Raw genomic sequence first — 17,171 nt, forward strand, 5'->3', positions numbered from 1 at the left:
ATGATGCATTGATTAGTATAAACGCATACAAACACTACTTACACACATGTATTACAGTGACCAGAGAGTAGTGAAGAGGCAGAGGAAGCGCTAAATCTAAAAATATAAATCCTACCAGAGGTCGGATGACAGTTCAATGAGCCGATGAGTAGAAACAGCTACACGAAGAAAACTGGTATTCAGCACAACGCAAGCAACCTTGAACAATTGGCGAGTGCTGCCTTCTTTTTACCTTTTCCCGCTCCTCGCCAAATTTATGTAGTAAAGAGGCAAACAGCAGTGGACCTGATAAGTAGATTTAATGCAGGAAAACAAAACAGCTTAAACACCAACCAACAGGAGCAGACAGCAAGGCAACTGCCTTCTCCAGCACTGTGTACAACCTCCCCAAGGTTCCCCTCATGGCAGCCCTACATTCTAACATTACATACTTACATTCTAGTAGAATTACATACTAACATTCTACTATGTCTAACATTGGAATACTACAGAGAGCACATGACTTTCCAGCAATGCCCTCATGGTTTTATCCATGAGTCTTAAGACCGGTATGGGGGAGTAGTTCGCTTCCCACTCGCTGTATTATATAAACGCAAACTAACACTACTTCCACAGATATACTACAGCGCCCAGAGCACATCACTTTACAGCAATGAGCTCCCAATTTAGGCTCACAGTTTAATACCATTGTCTTCAGAACAGTAGTAGAAAGTAGTTCGCTACCCACTCCCTATATACTATAAACGCATACTTACACAGTTATACTACAGCGGCTAGTATCCTACAGCGCCCAGAGCCCATCACTTTACAGCAATCAGCTCAGTTTGATCCAGAGTTTTCACCTAGATAAGCGCGAGTACTTCGCTTCCCACTTCCGGTATAGTATAAACACACGGTGGCGGTCAGTAGTTAGCTTCCTACTCCTTGTATAGTATAAACGCCTACTAACACTACTTGCACACGTATGCTACAAAGACAAGAGCACATCACTTTACAGCAATGAGCTCACGGTTTAGGCTCTCGGTTTCATACCAGAGTGTAGCAGCATATCATCTCAGCACCATGTCACTCTGAGCAACACCACACTTTCAGTAGAGTGACTACTTCGCTTCGCACTCCCCCACAGAGCTTACACTGCTCCTACCCTCCTTTCTTACTTTTTTCCTCTTTTTTTCCCCTTTCTCGCTTAAACGTAATCACAAAATGGCAGCCAACACTTCCTAGTTGCAACCGCTCGCAGCGCTCGCAACCAATAAGCAGCAAGATTGTGCACATAACGCCTCAGCCAATCAGATAGCAGAAATCCCAAATATCGATATCTGTAAATTTCGATATTTCTACAAAACTACTGAACGGATTTACACCAAAAAAACAAAAGCGTACTTTCTAGACCAAGACCCTTCTCCCTGCCAAATTTGAGGCAATTCCGTTCACCCGTTCGACCTGTAGCCTTGTCTAAAGTTTCCTATGGAAATTAACATGGAGAAAATACGTTTTGGGACCCCCCCTCTTTATTCTCAGCCCCCCCAACCCCCTTGACGAATCACCCCAAACTTTCACCATAGGAGCGGTAATGAACAAATAATTAGTTTGGAAAATTTCATGAAAATTCATCAAATGACGCCAAAGTTATAAGCAAAACAAAAAATGCTCTTCCTATGGAAACTAGGTCCTAACTATAACTACCTACTGGCGACCGCCAGTGAGATAGAAATAGAGATAGATAGATTAGATGAAATCAAAAAAGGTCTTGAATAACCAAATAAGGGTCCAAGAACGTCCCAAAAGTGCATCCATGGTATATGTCCTTGCATTACTGCAGATTTACGGCTTACGTATTTACAGAAGTAGGAAAGGAAATCGTACTTCTAGAAAATATTTGTGAACTGCATTTCAAATTTGCTCATGCGAAAGTCTGTTGAGCAGTAACAAGTTAACGTTCCCACCAACTCCTTTTTTCCCCAAACCCTGAAAGAAGTTTTACTTCTACCCTCGTCATGGGTAAAATGTCCACCCTTTCTCTTCATGGGAAAATATTAGAGACAAGCTGATGGAACCCCATAAAATATGCAAGTTAGTAGGTTTATACGCACTCAAAAATATCATTCCAACCATGGGGAACTATTGCTTACTGCTACCTCCAGGCCCAGTATGTAGATCTGCGGAAAGGTGGCAAAATAAGGTAATTACTAGTATTCACACCCTACTATAGCCTTATAGCCCGCCATAGCGGGCTATACCGGCTATTAAAGGCCCGCTGCAGCGTTAAAGGCCCGGACTTTAACAAGGCAGCTGAACTTTGAAAGCTGGTATAGCCCTGCTACGAAGGGCTATAGTTATTAGAACATTATTAGAACATTCTGCCACTAGAGGGCAGAATGTTCTAACAAATAAAACAAAGCCTTCAGGGAGCGCTAAGGGATTGAAATCCCCTCAGGCTCCCTGAAGCCTTTGTTCACATCCATAGCTGTGAACAAAGAAACATTGGAATGTTGGAGCTCCGGGCTTATACCAGCCATTATAAGCCCGAAGTACTCCATGGTTTTCAATGGAGCTTCCAACGCTTTAATATGGTATGAGCTCTGGCATAATCAAAGAGGCGATTATCAAAGCTCTTAAATAATGAGATTGCAGCCATAATTGGTTGCTGCGCTACATTTGCTCTAAATGGACAAATAGATTTTGTAATAGAACAAGTAGATTTATGAAGCAACCCGTCTTATGGACAAGTAGATATTTTATTAAATTCCTGACCTGAAGGTCTGTATTAACCCACCAGTTACGGGTTCTTTTGAACAAAAAGTAAGACATCTGTTTTTGTAAAATTAATTACACATGGATGATCTCCATGGACCCCACCCACTTCAACCTCAAATTATATGCAGATGTGGTTTCAGGCCAGTTGAGGGGTAGCAAGGAGAAGGACAGCAAGATCATTTTCAGTTAAGCCCAGATAGTATGGACACCTGGGACGTTGAATTGCCCAGGAGAAAGAGGAAAAGAGCAAGACCCATGGATACGGTCTAAACATGGCCCAGAGGAGTGGGGCACTATGTGGGAGCTAATTTTTTAATTTACAAATGTACAGAGACAGCTTCGTCAGACTGATGCCCTGAAGGAGGTGAGATTTGGGAAATTTTATTTTAAAGGGCCACTATTACGCAGAATATGCGGTGGTACTGGAACCCGGAGTGTGAGGGGGCCAATGCACCACATTTATGGCTGTTTTGCTTCCAAAAATGGAAATTGGAGCCCATTTTACTTGTTTACATTAGGGCCCACAACACCATTGCTGTGTACAGAAATGGGACCATGCAACATGGGCGAGATGTGGGGCTTTTATCCGTTTTTCAGACACAAAGAAGCAGACTGTTATCATTAGCGCAGTGAGGTTTAGTTGGCCACTCACTCAAACATCAGAAAGTGGTGTGAGGGGACAACTAAACCCGAATTATGCCTGAATTACTATCCTCTCTTTCTTGCTTTAGAAACTAGTGCACTCTTGTTGTGGCAGTGTTACTTTGGCCTCAGAGCAATGACCCAAGGGAGGGGAACCTGAAGCAGAGGAGACACCTTAGCTTGCACTCAGAGATGGACCACTAATGAAGAAGGTGCAGTGGTATTGGGGCTCAGGGATAAGAAAGTAAAGACTGTCTTACTTTACAAAACATGCATGGAGGCTCAATATCCTTGCTAACAGAGGGGAGGGCAACTTCGCTGCACAGCAGGCATGGGAGGGGCAACATTGGAGCTATTTTTTTCTGACAGGGATGAAGAGTGTTTCAAGATTGGAGTGATGACCAGGCATGGTAGGGAAAGAATGGAAGAGGTATAGGAGACCGGCTTCTACTCAGAGCAGCTGCTATAATTAATTCACTGGGTGAAGTTACATTGGGACCTAGAAGTGTGAGGGGCTCCCAACATCCCACTTATGGAAAGCAGTGTTTTTTAGCCAGTTTCTGTTTTTGGTTAATGCATTTGTGCTTTTATAAATGTCAAATTTAATATGGATTATGAGCTATAGAAAAAGTTGCCCTGAAATTATCTCATGAACCCACTGCCCTGGCCCTCCCCTGACCTAATCCCTGCCATAACATTTTGGAGGGGGCTCCAATTTTAAAACATTTTGCTGGGGAAGGGGGGGGGGGGGGGGGGAGTCTTGCAGCAAAAAGAAATGTGAAATAAATTCCAAGACCTCTGGTGTAAGGGCACTAGACAAAACATAACAGAGCACTGTAAACTGGAGCAGTGACACAAGATACCAGTGAAAAAGTAGAGGGGTACACTGAACTCTGGGTTCTCTTGAGTGAGTGGATGGTGGTTGGGTAGTCGTAGTGTAAGATGCTCTTTTAAAAGATGGGTATTTCGGTAGGGCTAGCCGGATCTGAACAGAAATGGGAGTTCCAAACCCATGTATTTAAGTTGGACCAGCACAGTTCGGGACAGATGGGACGGAAAAGGTAAAATGAAAAAGGGCAGAGGAAAGCTTTACAGAAAATAAAATAGACTGAATTTAAAAACTCATGTTCAAAAAGTAAAATAAAAGTTTTGAATTATATATTATATTGCATTAATCATTTACGCACGATCCAAATCAACAGACTAAACATTAGGAGAAACGCCCAAAAGACATGCAAAAAGGCACGTGAAAGTAATGGGAAACAATACTGTGACATACCTCGGAGGTCCCAGAGTCTTCAACTGCAAAAGGATAAAGGCACTTGTAAAATTTGTTAAAGGTTTCCACGCCATTTTCTGTGATATTCTCTTGTACTCGTGAATCCAAAGGCTCAGTTTCTGTGAAATCCAGCTCCCACACAGTGTCGACCCATGCTAAAACAAAGGAAAAACTAGGGAGTTAGACACAATAAAAATAAACAAGCTAAGGCACCAACTTATTTTGAAAATGTTGAAATTATAAATCATAATATTCAGAAATGGAAATTGAAATTAATTCAGCACTCAGTGGGGGCACATTAATACTTTAATACTTAGCATTCTTACCTTAAGTATTCTGTGGCCTGTCATTTCATCAAAGCACATTTCAGAGAAATGACGGGAAAAAAACAATCCAGAAAAATACAAAGCAGAGTAACACATTCACGTAAAATAATGATAATAAGCTTAATGTTAACAACTATGAACATAAGTTACTTACCTGTAAACTGTGGTTCTCCAGTATTGGTGTCTTCCATAGATTCACATGCTTGAATATTCCCCGTCGTCGAAGTGGGAGTCTCATCGTACATAAAATAGCAGTAATATATGCATATATAGATGAAAAATGACAATCATACATATAGAGCAATTAGATAAAGGTATCTTAAAGTTAAGAAAGTACCATAGAACAGAATAGGCCCATTGCAGCCTAAGGGAGAATTCACTTTAGTAACATATAGTCATTTTAATGGTCCACATTCCAGCCAATCAGGCTACAGCACCCTCTAGAACCTTCTCCTCAGGAGCTCACGTCCTCAGATTTTCGTAGCACAAAGTGACCAAGAGTGCATGAGGAGAAGAGAGCCTCTGAGGGGAGGAAGGGTGGGACGCATGTGAATCTATGAAAGACACCAATACTGGAGAACCACAGTTTACAGGTAAGTAACTTATATTCTTCTCCAGTATTAGGGGTGTCTTTCATAGATTCACATGCTTGAATAAGAATAGAAAGCAGTAAAGCATAACATGAGTCATAAAGGTAGCATAAAACAAAGTACATAACAATTCAACGTAAAATTGTGCATACTATGATTCAAGAGAAAAAACCTTTATGACTGGAGGCGGGAAGCAACAGAGGCTCACCTTATTGGAAAAGATTCCGTAGCACCGTTTGTCCCACAGCCGCGTCTGCGGCGTCTGCTGATCCAAGACAGTAGTGCTTCGTAAACGTGTGTCTGCTCGACCACGTTGCAGCTCTGCAGATGTGGCATAGAGGCCCTCTCGCAAAGAGGGCTGTGGAAGTTGACACCGCCATTGTGGAGTGAGCTCGTACAGGAGTAGAGACGGGCTTTCCAGCATGTTGGTGGCAAAAAGCAATGGCAGAGGAAATCCACCTAGTGATTGTTTTGTAATTGGATGTCCTTTGCAGATTGGGCCATAGGCCACGAAGAGCTGATCTGATTTTCAAAAAGGCGCGTTGCGTTGAATGTAGAATTTCAAACAACGGTTTAAGTCCAAAGAATGCAGGGAACGTTCCGCAGGAGTCTGAGGATTAGGGAAAAATGTCTTACGGATGACAGGTTCATTAAGGTGGAAATCGCTTGGAACCTTAGGAATACATTTTGGATTGGTGCGTAGTGTAGCCGCTTCTTTAGAAAACTGAAGAAAAGGAGGTTGGATCGTAAATGCTTCAATGTCACTTACTCGCCTGGAGGATGTTAGTGCAAGTAGAAGAGCAACCTTCCACGTGAGGAATTTAAAGCCCGCTGAATGGATGGGCTCGAAAGGAGGTAGGAGGAGTTAGGACCAAATTTAAGCGCCAAGCAGGCGGAGGGCGACGAATGGGCAGAAACATCCGAAAGCGGCCCTTGAAAAACTGTTGGATAATTCGAGAGGAATATAATGACGTGGAACCATCATGACGGAAGCGGGAGAGTTCTGCCAAGAAGACTTGAAGAGTGGAATGAGAAAGTCTTGATTTTGCAAGGGACAGGAAAAAAGGCAGAATCTGTTCAGGCTTGGCGGTCATTGGATCCAAGGCTTTAGTGTGACACCAGACACAGAAACGCTTCCACTTCAGTTGATAGGTTTTAATGGTGGATGGAGCGTGAGCCAGCACTTCTCTGCAATCGGAGTCGATGTTTAGACGTGCAAACTCATTGTGCTCAGGTTCCAGGCATGTAGCTGGAGATACGCCGGATATGGGTGGCAGATTTGCCCTTGCTTCATTGTCAGGAGGTGAGGCAGAGGATGAAGCAGAATTGGATCGCTCTGAGAAAACAGGAGGAGATCCGTGAACCATGGGCGCCATGGCCACCTGGGGGCTATTAGGATGACATGACAGGGTTGAAGCTTCATCCTGTGTAACAGGCGCGGAACTAGAGGGAGCGGAGGGAAAGCGTAGATGAATTTGTTCGACCAATTGATCGAAAATGCATTCCCGCCTGACTCTGTGGGGATGACGACTTGCAAAGCGTTGGCATTTCCTGTTGGAGGCAGTGGCAAAAAGATCCATCTGTGGCTGGCCCCACTGATGGAAGTAGACTCTAGAGTTGGTTGATTGAGTTCCCACTCGTGATTGTCTGTGGGAGACCTGCTGAGTGAGTCCGCTAGGACATTGGAGACACCCGGCACATGGATCGCTGAGAGATGGACTTTATGGCGAATCGCCCAGTCCCATAATTCTTGTGCTTGTCTGGAGAGCAGAAGAGACCTCGTGCCGCCCTGTTTGTTGAGGTAGTGCATGCTGGTGGTGTTGTCTGTCCGTACCAGCAGCGATTGGCCCTGCACTACCCTCTGTAAAGATTTTAGGGCAAGGAAAATTGCCAGATGTTCTAGGCGATTTATGTGCCACGTGCGTTGGAGCGCAGTCCACTTTCCTTTGACAGACAATCCTTCGAGGTGTGCTCCCCAACCCTCCAATGACGCGTCTCTGGTGAGCGTCCGTGTCGGAGTCGTCTCTTGAAAAGGTCGTCCCATGGAGATGTTTGGAGGGTGAGCCCACCACTCCAGTGCAGATTGAATGAGGGGCGTAGGGTGAATCTTGTCGTTGAACAACCCCGGTTTTCCCTTTCCACTGCTTGTCTAGTTCCTCTTGCGACTCTCATATGTAGTCTGCAATGTGGAATCGGATGCATGCAAGAGGAAGCCATGCCCAGGAATGATTTTAACATCCGGACAGAAACGTACTGTTTTGACTGCAGGGAAAGTACCATCTTGAGTATGCGGTTCTGTCGTTCCTGGGAGACAAACACCTTTGCTAGTTGAGAATCTAGCAAGGCTCCTAGAAAATCTCGCTGCTGTGATGGGCGAAAGTGTGACTTTTGGAGATTGACTGAAAGGCCCAAGGTGCGAAAAAGCGAGATGCAGACCTGAGTGTGCTGATTCGCCACCTGGTATGACGGAGCCTTTATAAGACAGTAGTCTAGGTAAGGGTAAAATTGGATGACCTGCAGGTGCAGAAATGCAGCTACCGGAGCCATGATCTTTGTAAAGCCCCTAGGTGCTGAGCGAAGGCCGAATGGCAGGACTTTGAACTGGAAGTGCAGGTGTCCTACTGTGAAACGTGAACTGGAAGTGCAGGTGTCTGACTGTGAAACGAAGATATCTTCTGTGTTTGTGGTGAATCGGCACAGGAAAATATGCGTCCTGGAGGTCGATAGTGGAGAAGAATTCTCCGGGATCGAGGTAATTTAAAATTTGAAGTAGTGTTAACATTTGAAGTTTTTTTGCTGTGATGAATTTGTTCAGGGCCCGCAAGTCCAAAATAGGGCGCCACTCTCCCGACTATCTTGATTAAAAAGAAGAGGGAGTAAAAGCCCTTGTTCTGCTGCCCCTGAGGTACCACTGCGACAGCCCCTTTTTTGATCATCAATTTGACTTGAGCCAATAGTGCTCTGTAATGAGGTGGGGGCGGACCAGTAGGTGGGCGGTTGGGAGGAAATTTTATAAATTCTAGAGTATGTCCCTTTAAGATCACATCCAGGACCCAATGATCAGAGGTGATGTTTGACCAATTTAAGATGGACTTGGAGATTCAACCTCCAATTTTCACAGACAGTGTGTACTTTACGCTGGAGTTGTCACTGTTTCTTAGCGTTGGAACCACCTCTGTACGTGGTTTTTCTCTGGTATGGTTTTGAATTGATCTGGCGACTTTGAGACTGGTAGTTATTTCGTTGTCTATTGTCGTTATAGGAACGATATTGGTTGGAGCCACGAAAAGTGGAAGAGCTGCCGCCCCTACCACGTGCTCCTCGAAACGGCTGTTTCTTAAATTGGAGGGTTGCTAAAGCCTTGGCCGTATCCTTTTTAATGGATTCGAGAGCGTCATCGGCATGTTTGCCGAAGAGCGAATCGCCATCGTAGGGTAGATCAAGCACTCGTGCTTGAACCTCCGGACAAAATGCAGTTGACTTTAGCCATCCTTGGCGTCGCAACACAGCGGCCCCCGCCAATTGCCTGAATCCCGTAGATGAGATGTCGACGGCACATTCGATTATCTCTGAAGAGATCTTCTCTCCCTCCTGTACAATGGCTTCCGCTTCCACGCAGATGGCATCCGGAAATTGTGGAATTAACGCTGCAATTTCAGACCACATCTGGCGGTCATACCTTCCAAGAATTGCTATGGAATTAGCCGCCCTAACACTTGTGGCCGCCATAGTGGTAAACTTTTTCCCAATGGAATCCAATTTTCGTCCTTCTTGATCAGAGGGAGATGTGAGAGGTGTGGCAGGATTGCAAGACCTTTTCTGAGCTGCCTGTGTGATGACGGAATCCGCCTTCAGCTGAGAAACGAGGCATGCTGGACAATTTGCAGGCACTTTATACTTTTTATCAAGTCTAGGTAAAACGGCCGGGATCGAATTAGGCCGCTCCATTAGTTTGAGACCTTCCTTCCAAATGTGATCGATGATCTGGATGGTGTGGGGTAGCCTCTGAGGAAGATCCTTGAAATCATATAAAACACAGTCTGTCGGCTGGACCTCTAAAGTCAGGTGAAACCTTTTGGCAGCACGGATCATCAAGTTGTGAAAGCTGCTAATGTCCACTGGAGGCGAAGCTCTTGGCGATGTTGGTGGAGTAGAAGGTGTTTGAGCCCTGTAGTCATCCCAATCAGTGAGGACGTTGCCGTCGTCGTCATCTTGATCTGTGTTTTGAGGGTCCTGTTCCTCATTATCAGTATCCTGCTGAATGCGTACTGGTGATTTGGATGTTACAGTAGGTATAGAAACTTGTGTTTGTGGAGGAGGATGCGGAGCTGGAGAAGCAGGCCTAGATGGCGGAAACCTGCGATTATAATCATCCAGCATGTGCTGCAAATTAGACACTATAGACAGTGGTATTTGTGTCATCTGTTCCGTTATGGGTGTTTCAGAGTGCTCTATGGGGAAAAGATGTGCCCCATCTTCAGTTTCCTCTTCCTCCTCCTAGTCATAGTCCTGGAACTTGATGTTAAGTTCAGAGGGGCTAGACGCGGGTCGAAAAACATCGACATATGAGCCATCATTAGAGTCCTCCTCCGCGGACTGAAACAATTGTTCAGGAAGAGCAGAGCCACTCTTTACAGGACTTACATGCAGAAGAGGTACCCGTCTTTTATCCATTGAAGCGGTGACCACTGTGAAGGTGGTGGCTGTGGCCAGTGGATGGTGTGAAGTTGACAAGCTAGTCAACGAAGCGGCAGAAGATTCAGAAGGTGGCTGAATTGTCAGCGCTGGGTCTGCTGATGAAGAATCCGTAGCCATTGACAGATGGGACTTCTCTTTATTCTTCGTCGACGAAGGTTTTTTCGCCAGCGACGACGCCGTCGACGACGCCGTCGACGAAGAGGGTAGCGTCGACGCAGATGTCACCGTCGACGAGGATGTCGTCGTAGGAATTTTACTCGAAGGTGGGACCGTCGACGAGGATGCAACCGTCGACGGAGTTGTCACAGTCGACGAAGAGGTTCCCGTCGACCGGCTGGGTCCCGTCGACGATGGTGTTGCTTTCGTCGACAAAGATGGACGCGTCGACGGAAGCTTTTTCGTCGACGATGAGGTCTTGACAGTCCTAGACGAGATCTTAATGATAGAAGTAATGGGTCTCACCTCGTGGGTCGTCGTCGACTAGGTGGAGGTCGTCGACGTAGTCCCTGAAGACATTGAACATGTCGTCGTCGACGTAGAGACTGCATCCACCGATTTAGTTGTCGATGTAGTCGACGGACGCGTCGACGAGCCCGTCGACGAGCCAGTGCCTATCTTAGAAGATGGCACGGCTTTGGATTGTGACGCCAGAGAACCAGGTCCCGTAGGCGTTGGATGCAAGTCCTGTGGGGAGACATTTTTAGAGACTTCAGCAAGTCTTTTGAGGAATGAAGAGGGCATCTCCGTCTCAGACCCACGCTTCTGAGAGGTCTTGGAATGAAATGAAGAGACACCCTCAACCTCCGAGACCACTGAATCAGATGTCTTCAACCTCTGTAGCCACAGAAGGAGACAGGCTCTCGGTCTCTTAAAGTTTTAGCAGAAAAAGTACGGCAGTACTTACAGTTCTAGACTTCATGGTCCGGGTAGAGACAGTAAATGCATTTACTGTGTTCATCTCCATGAAACAGTCTCAGTTTGCCACAGGATGAACATTGTCTAAATAAAGATTTCTTTGAGGAAGACATTTGTCAAGTAGAAATGAGCAATGAAAGTAGAAAACTGAGCAGAGCTCAGGGAGACTCCCTTCACACGACGTGCAGTAGAAAATCTGAGGACTTGAGCTCCTGAGGAGAAGGTTCTAGAGGGTGCTGTAGCCCGATTGGCTGGAATGTGGACCATTAAAATGACTGATATGTTACAAAAGTTACTCCCTTAGGCTGCTATGGGCCTATGGGCCTATTCTGTTCTATGGTACTTTCTTAAAATTACATAATCATACATATATACATATAGACCAATTAGATATAAAGATATCTTTAAGTTCTCATCTATATATGCATATATTACTGCTATTTTATGTACCGTGGGACTCCCACTTCGACGACTGGGAATATTCAAGCATGTGAATCTATGAAAGACACCCCTAATACTGGAGAAATGAAGGTTATGGATGGGGTTAGTTTGAGGTTGAGTGTTAGAGAAAACGTTATGCTAAAGAACAAGGTTAGGGTCAGTGTAGGGTAAAGCATAGGGTAAGGCCCACAATTAAAGTTTTTTTTATGCCCAATAAAATGTTGGATACGCATTAAGGGAACAGCTAGGTTTGAGAATATGGTAGGGTAGCATTTAAATTCAATAGGGTATTAAGAAAAGCTTTGGGAACGTTTACAGTAAGGTATAAAAGTAGGTTTCAGAGTATTTCTAAAATAAATTAATTTTAGAGAGTTATAAAAAGAAAAATGTGAATGAAGGGGAATGCTGAAAGTTAAAGTAGTTGCAAATCAACCGTTTTCAATCACATTCCCCTCATTGATATGCCAATTTTTAACTACAGTGGCATGCTTTCCATCCATAATATATTTTGTAAATCTAATTCTATGGTGTGGAAGATGATCATTTTCAATGCAATTGCATTATTTACTTTGTACTGAAGTTATTTGCAATTAAAAGGGTATGTATCTAGGTCAGTAATCTGACCTGCACTCCATACACGCACCTGAAAGTCATTATGTCTCCATCTTATGCTCTGACAATGCTCATGCAGATGTGGATGGGCAGCTTGCTGGACACCCTTTGCTGAAGGCAACCAGTTCACATACCCATCCTCTGCCCAGTCTGTAAATTAAGCTTTTTGTGCAAATCTTGTCCCCTGCTGCCTGGGCATGTAACTTCTGACATCTACACCTCTTCTGGAGGGATTTCACCATTATAATTGACCACAAACTAATGGTACTGCTTTTTAAATGAACATAACTACCCACACCATGATTTCAAAAGTTAACTATACAACATCAGTAATACAGCTTTGAAGTCAACTATGGGCAATGATCAGCCAAACTGGCCGATTACTTTGTACGACACACAGTGAGAAACACAGAGGTCCAGCACTTTGTCAAATCTACACATGCCTTAGAATAGCCCTTCTCTATAGCAGCTGCTCAGAAAATCTCTCTGTAGAAGAAATTGAATGTGCCATAAATTATTTATACATGCAGCTGGAGTAAAAGGCATTGCAAGAAAACCGCAGAAAAATGTTTTTATCTGGCCATGAAGCAAGAGATGAAGAGAAACTAACTGTGGAAATATGGAAAGAAAGCAATAAATACAGTTGAACAGGAGAGGCAACAAGATTATGATCCTAAAAGGCCTCCAGAGGTACACAACCAATTTAGAGTATCAAAAAGACAAAACTGGATCGCAAAAAACAAAAGTACACCGGAGAGAGAAGGTGTTGGTACCAGAGACAGACAAGCTTATGGAAACGATGACCACTTTGTGACCTTTTTGTAAAGACAATGGAAATGCAACAAACTTGGGCTCCCATTATCACAGAAAGTGCCTGCACAGAGCCCTGGGCGAACGTCAGTGTAGATCTCTGGTGCTTACTGGGCATACTGCAACTCCTCAATCATATGGATGCCTACTTTAAGTACCCAACAGTCACGGACTGTGGAGTCAGCGGCTATTGAGAAAATCAAACACTAGAGAAAATCTTCATGGCTTATGGTCTTCCAGTTAGCCTCAAGGACATAGGTCCACCCTTTAACTAATAGGTTGTAAAGCATGCTTGCAAGAACTGTAAATTCAGCATCATAAATTAATACCACAATGGCATCTAGCCAACAGGAGGTGGAAGGCTTCATGTGTGTGCTAAACAAGACATTGCGCATTGCTGCGGAAATGGATGGCACCATTTGATATGGCGATTCACAGTTTCTTGCATGCTTACCAGAATACTGCACATTACACGGCCATGCACTGAACTGCAACTACATTATTCAAAAGAACACCTAGAGACACTATCCTAACAGCCCCAGGATCCATAACACCCAAAAATTGACAGTGAGCAGAGTCAAGGAAGGCAGAGGGCCAACAATGACAGTGCAACTAGAAAACATCAGGATGTAGATTCTGACAGACACATTATTACACACCTACAGGGCAATGGCTGACTTGTGCATGGATATATGAACGAAGGCAGAGGGTGATTACTGACACAAGAGGACAATGCTATCTGCCAAGAAGGGGAGAGAAACTGTTACTTGCAATGTGTCACTATTTGAAAAACTAAAAATACCAACTAATGAAAAAAATTGACTGTTCACAAAGGAAAACGGGGGATGACAGCAAATAATCTATAGTGGCAGAAACTCCATGGGATGATGATGACTACAGTATGACCACGTCCCAGAGGATACCAACAATCCAAGAAAGGCAATCCGGAAAACCACCAGTTCCTGGTAGCCTAAGTATGCAATATACCATCAAAGAGAACCCCAGACCTTCAAAAAAGCAAAAACTTTATATGATACTGAGAGCACATTTATGCTGAATGCATTACAATTTTTCCATTATATAGGTGGGAAGAGATCTAGAGTGCCACCCTACACAACGTTAAGAGAAAGGCTTGCACAATGATAAGGCCAAACATGGGGGGCATGGCTTGGGAGCTTACTCGACCCTCCTGGCGGCACAGAGTGTGCTGGGGCGACCTGGAGCTGGGCTGTAGTGCAATCAGAGTTTTGCCGAGGGCCGAACAAGAGTTTTGGCCGTGCAGCTGGGCTGGGAGCTCAGCCGGTGGAGGAAACATAATGGCGCCGAACCCGAAGCCCTGAATCCAAGCGCTGAGGCCGGTGGTGATCGCCACTGTTCATGTAGGAGCGCCACTGTAGAAGAGCTGTTGAAACCGGAGCGGAGGAGTCTTGCCTGCGGTCCGGATCAGGACGGCACAAGGGGAGACCGAGATGTGAGACACCCTGCTGGGGGGCAATCCGGACTGGAGTATTCCGGCAGCGAGAGCGACTTGGGGGCTGGAGAGCCGGGCCCAGAAGACCTGGTCCACTGGAGCAGCGAGGGGTGCCTGGATGCCGCGTGGCTGTGCGGGTCACCTAGCATGCAGAGCGAGCAAGTAGTGGAACCTATTCAGGCCAGAGTGAGTGAAGAGTGGCATGATTTGGAGCCTGGAGGCGAAGAGGAGGCGGCGGAGCTCCCTGGGCGAAGGTGGCCTGCTGGAGCAGGGAAGCGCAAACGCAGCTGGGAGAGCACAGCGGGAGTAGACACTGTCATGACCTGACCAGGGACCCGAGAAGCAGGCAGGCAGTGAAGAGTGGTGCTTTCGGCCCAGGAGCACCAGCACACGGTGGAGTGGGGATGCACGGCAGACAGGAGGAGGGACCGGCAGGGGGGGGGGAGCAGCTCCGGGGTGCAAGATCTTGGTGTGGCTTTAGGGGATTAAAGCACTCAACGGGCTGCGGTGATGAAGAAACAAGCAGCGGGCCTGGCAAGAACAATAGTGGAGCACCGCGTACTTAATACCGGAGTGGGCTCGGGGGGAGATGAGAGCTCCGAGCGGGAATAATGGCGGGGTGAGCAACAGACCGGGGACTATTTGGAGCCTGTGGCCCTGAGTTGAGCTGCCTGACAACGAACACAATTGTGTATAGGAGGCTCTGGGATTTTCACGCATAAGCGTGGCTGGGACCTTGCCTTGCATGCGCCGGAGTTGCGACTCCTGAAGGTGGCTGGGCCTTCACTCTCATCACTTCCTGCACTGAAGGATTGTGGGTTTTTTTGTGCCTTTAAAAGCAGCAGCTGGCCATCCTTCACAAAAAGGAGATCAGAATAGAATTGACCTCTGAAAGGGGACAACGCCGCAAACACTGACCTGCTGGAGGGGTTGCCAGCCACTCGTTCTGCCACACACGTCTGGGGCCTTGACGCGGACGGTCTTCCCTGCCGCCACCGTAAGTTCCAACGCGGGGCTGCAGCGGGGAAAAACTACAGCTCCCAGACTCCTCGGCGGACACGCCCACTTCCGGACAGCAGCGTGCACGGAGGCGCATAAAGGCGAGGAGCTCTCTCCGCGTCGCGGACGCGTGCGGGCGGCACCGGGCGAAGCCCGGGCAAAGGGCGGGCCGTCTGTGGCCGTCCGGGGCAGGAAGAGGCAGGGCAGGGCCATACCCCTAACATCTGCAGCTACAAATGGGTAAGCGAAAGAAAGCACTGACTATGGAGGAGGGCGGAAAAAATGCTAAAGTTCCTAGACACTCTAACTCCATCATGACTTCTCTCTAATCTGCTGTGGGGGCTCTAACCAAGGAGATTGCCAACGCCGAACATGAACTGGGGCTGTCATCCCTTTCCCCCTCTAACATTGTATTATTTCATCCTCTGGAGGACGATGCCTTAGGCCCAACCGATACACCCTCTGTACCCCTGGAACCAGTTGTGACCATCGTAAACTCCCCCCCTCCCTTGCCCTACGAGCAAGGATACCACTCCTGTTCGGCCCATGAATTCTACTAGACAGAACCCCCAGATGGTACCTCAACCAGCTAGGCGGAAGAAGGGGAAAAGCGCTAACATGACAACCATTTCCAGTGTACAACCTGACCTTCTAGGAGATAAATTGGAGGAACTTTTTGTGGCCAGGATTGAACCTCTACTTGTGGGAATTGCGAAAGACATTGTGGACACTTTAAACACCTGTCTGGAAGGTCTTCTAAAGAAATGTTCCCTAATAGACTTGTAAACTCCATGCCCCCCCCCCCAATATTGACTTACTTAGTAAGGGATCGACTGTGGATGGAGCAGGGAGCATGGAGGTACCTGGTAATAGGCTAATGACACAGTCTTCAGGTTTCAGGTTTTAAAGTCTTTATTTCGATTTAAAAAATCATAAAAGACAAATAACAAACATTAACCCCCTCCATTCCCCTTTGTCTGGACTTGGGATGCCCTCCGATTAATGAGATGGCCAGATTTAGACTGGTTGCCTTTTGGAGGCGCCTATGGACCTCCCCTGACCTTACCTTATTTGCAAACGGGGTAGCAGAAGTTAGGTCAATCAGGGGATCGGGGAAAATCCCCTGGCTCCAAATGGTAAAATCCATCCTGATGGACATGGGTTTAGAGCAGCTCTGGATATCCCCTGCCACCAGTACCTTTCCAACCAAACTGGCACTTAAAGAATTGTATTGGGCTACGCTCCGTCTGAATAGAATCAATGCCTCCAGCTCTACTAACCTCACGGGTAGGTTCCTTTCCTTTAAGTTGGACCCATCTCGTGAACAATATTGGGATACGGTTTCTAAATCCTTAGACAGGAAACTCTATCACCAGTTCCGGGTGGGAACATTGCCACTGAACACCTTTACGAAAAATTGGCCATCAAGCACCACAGATCATTGTAAATGGTGCCCAGGCCATAAGGAAACTGTGGGTCATTTTCTGTTTGCTTGTCCTAGATATCAGGCACCAAGGGCCAAATGGTTAAAACCACTGTTTCAGCGCCTGCCCATTAGAAAATCTGAAGAGGCCATTCATGTATTAAAAACGAATACACTAGAAATTATTACAGTGTGCACGGCCAAATAC

General features: G+C 46.0%; 1 protein-coding gene across 1 annotated transcript in view; it reads right to left on the bottom strand.

Moving 5' to 3' along the window:
• Window positions 1-17,171, bottom strand: part of NCAPD3 (non-SMC condensin II complex subunit D3) — a 1,036,822-nt gene that overhangs the window by 955,727 nt on the left and 63,924 nt on the right. The window contains exon 2 of the mRNA XM_086956941.1: window positions 4,679-4,833. Within this exon, the coding sequence (XP_086813067.1) occupies window positions 4,679-4,833 (155 nt within the window). The remainder of the gene's footprint in view (window positions 1-4,678; window positions 4,834-17,171) is intronic.

The sequence above is a fragment of the Lissotriton vulgaris genome, chromosome 2_1 (genome assembly GCF_964263255.1).
Source record: "Lissotriton vulgaris chromosome 2_1, aLisVul1.2, whole genome shotgun sequence".
Taxonomy (NCBI): domain Eukaryota; kingdom Metazoa; phylum Chordata; class Amphibia; order Caudata; family Salamandridae; genus Lissotriton; species Lissotriton vulgaris.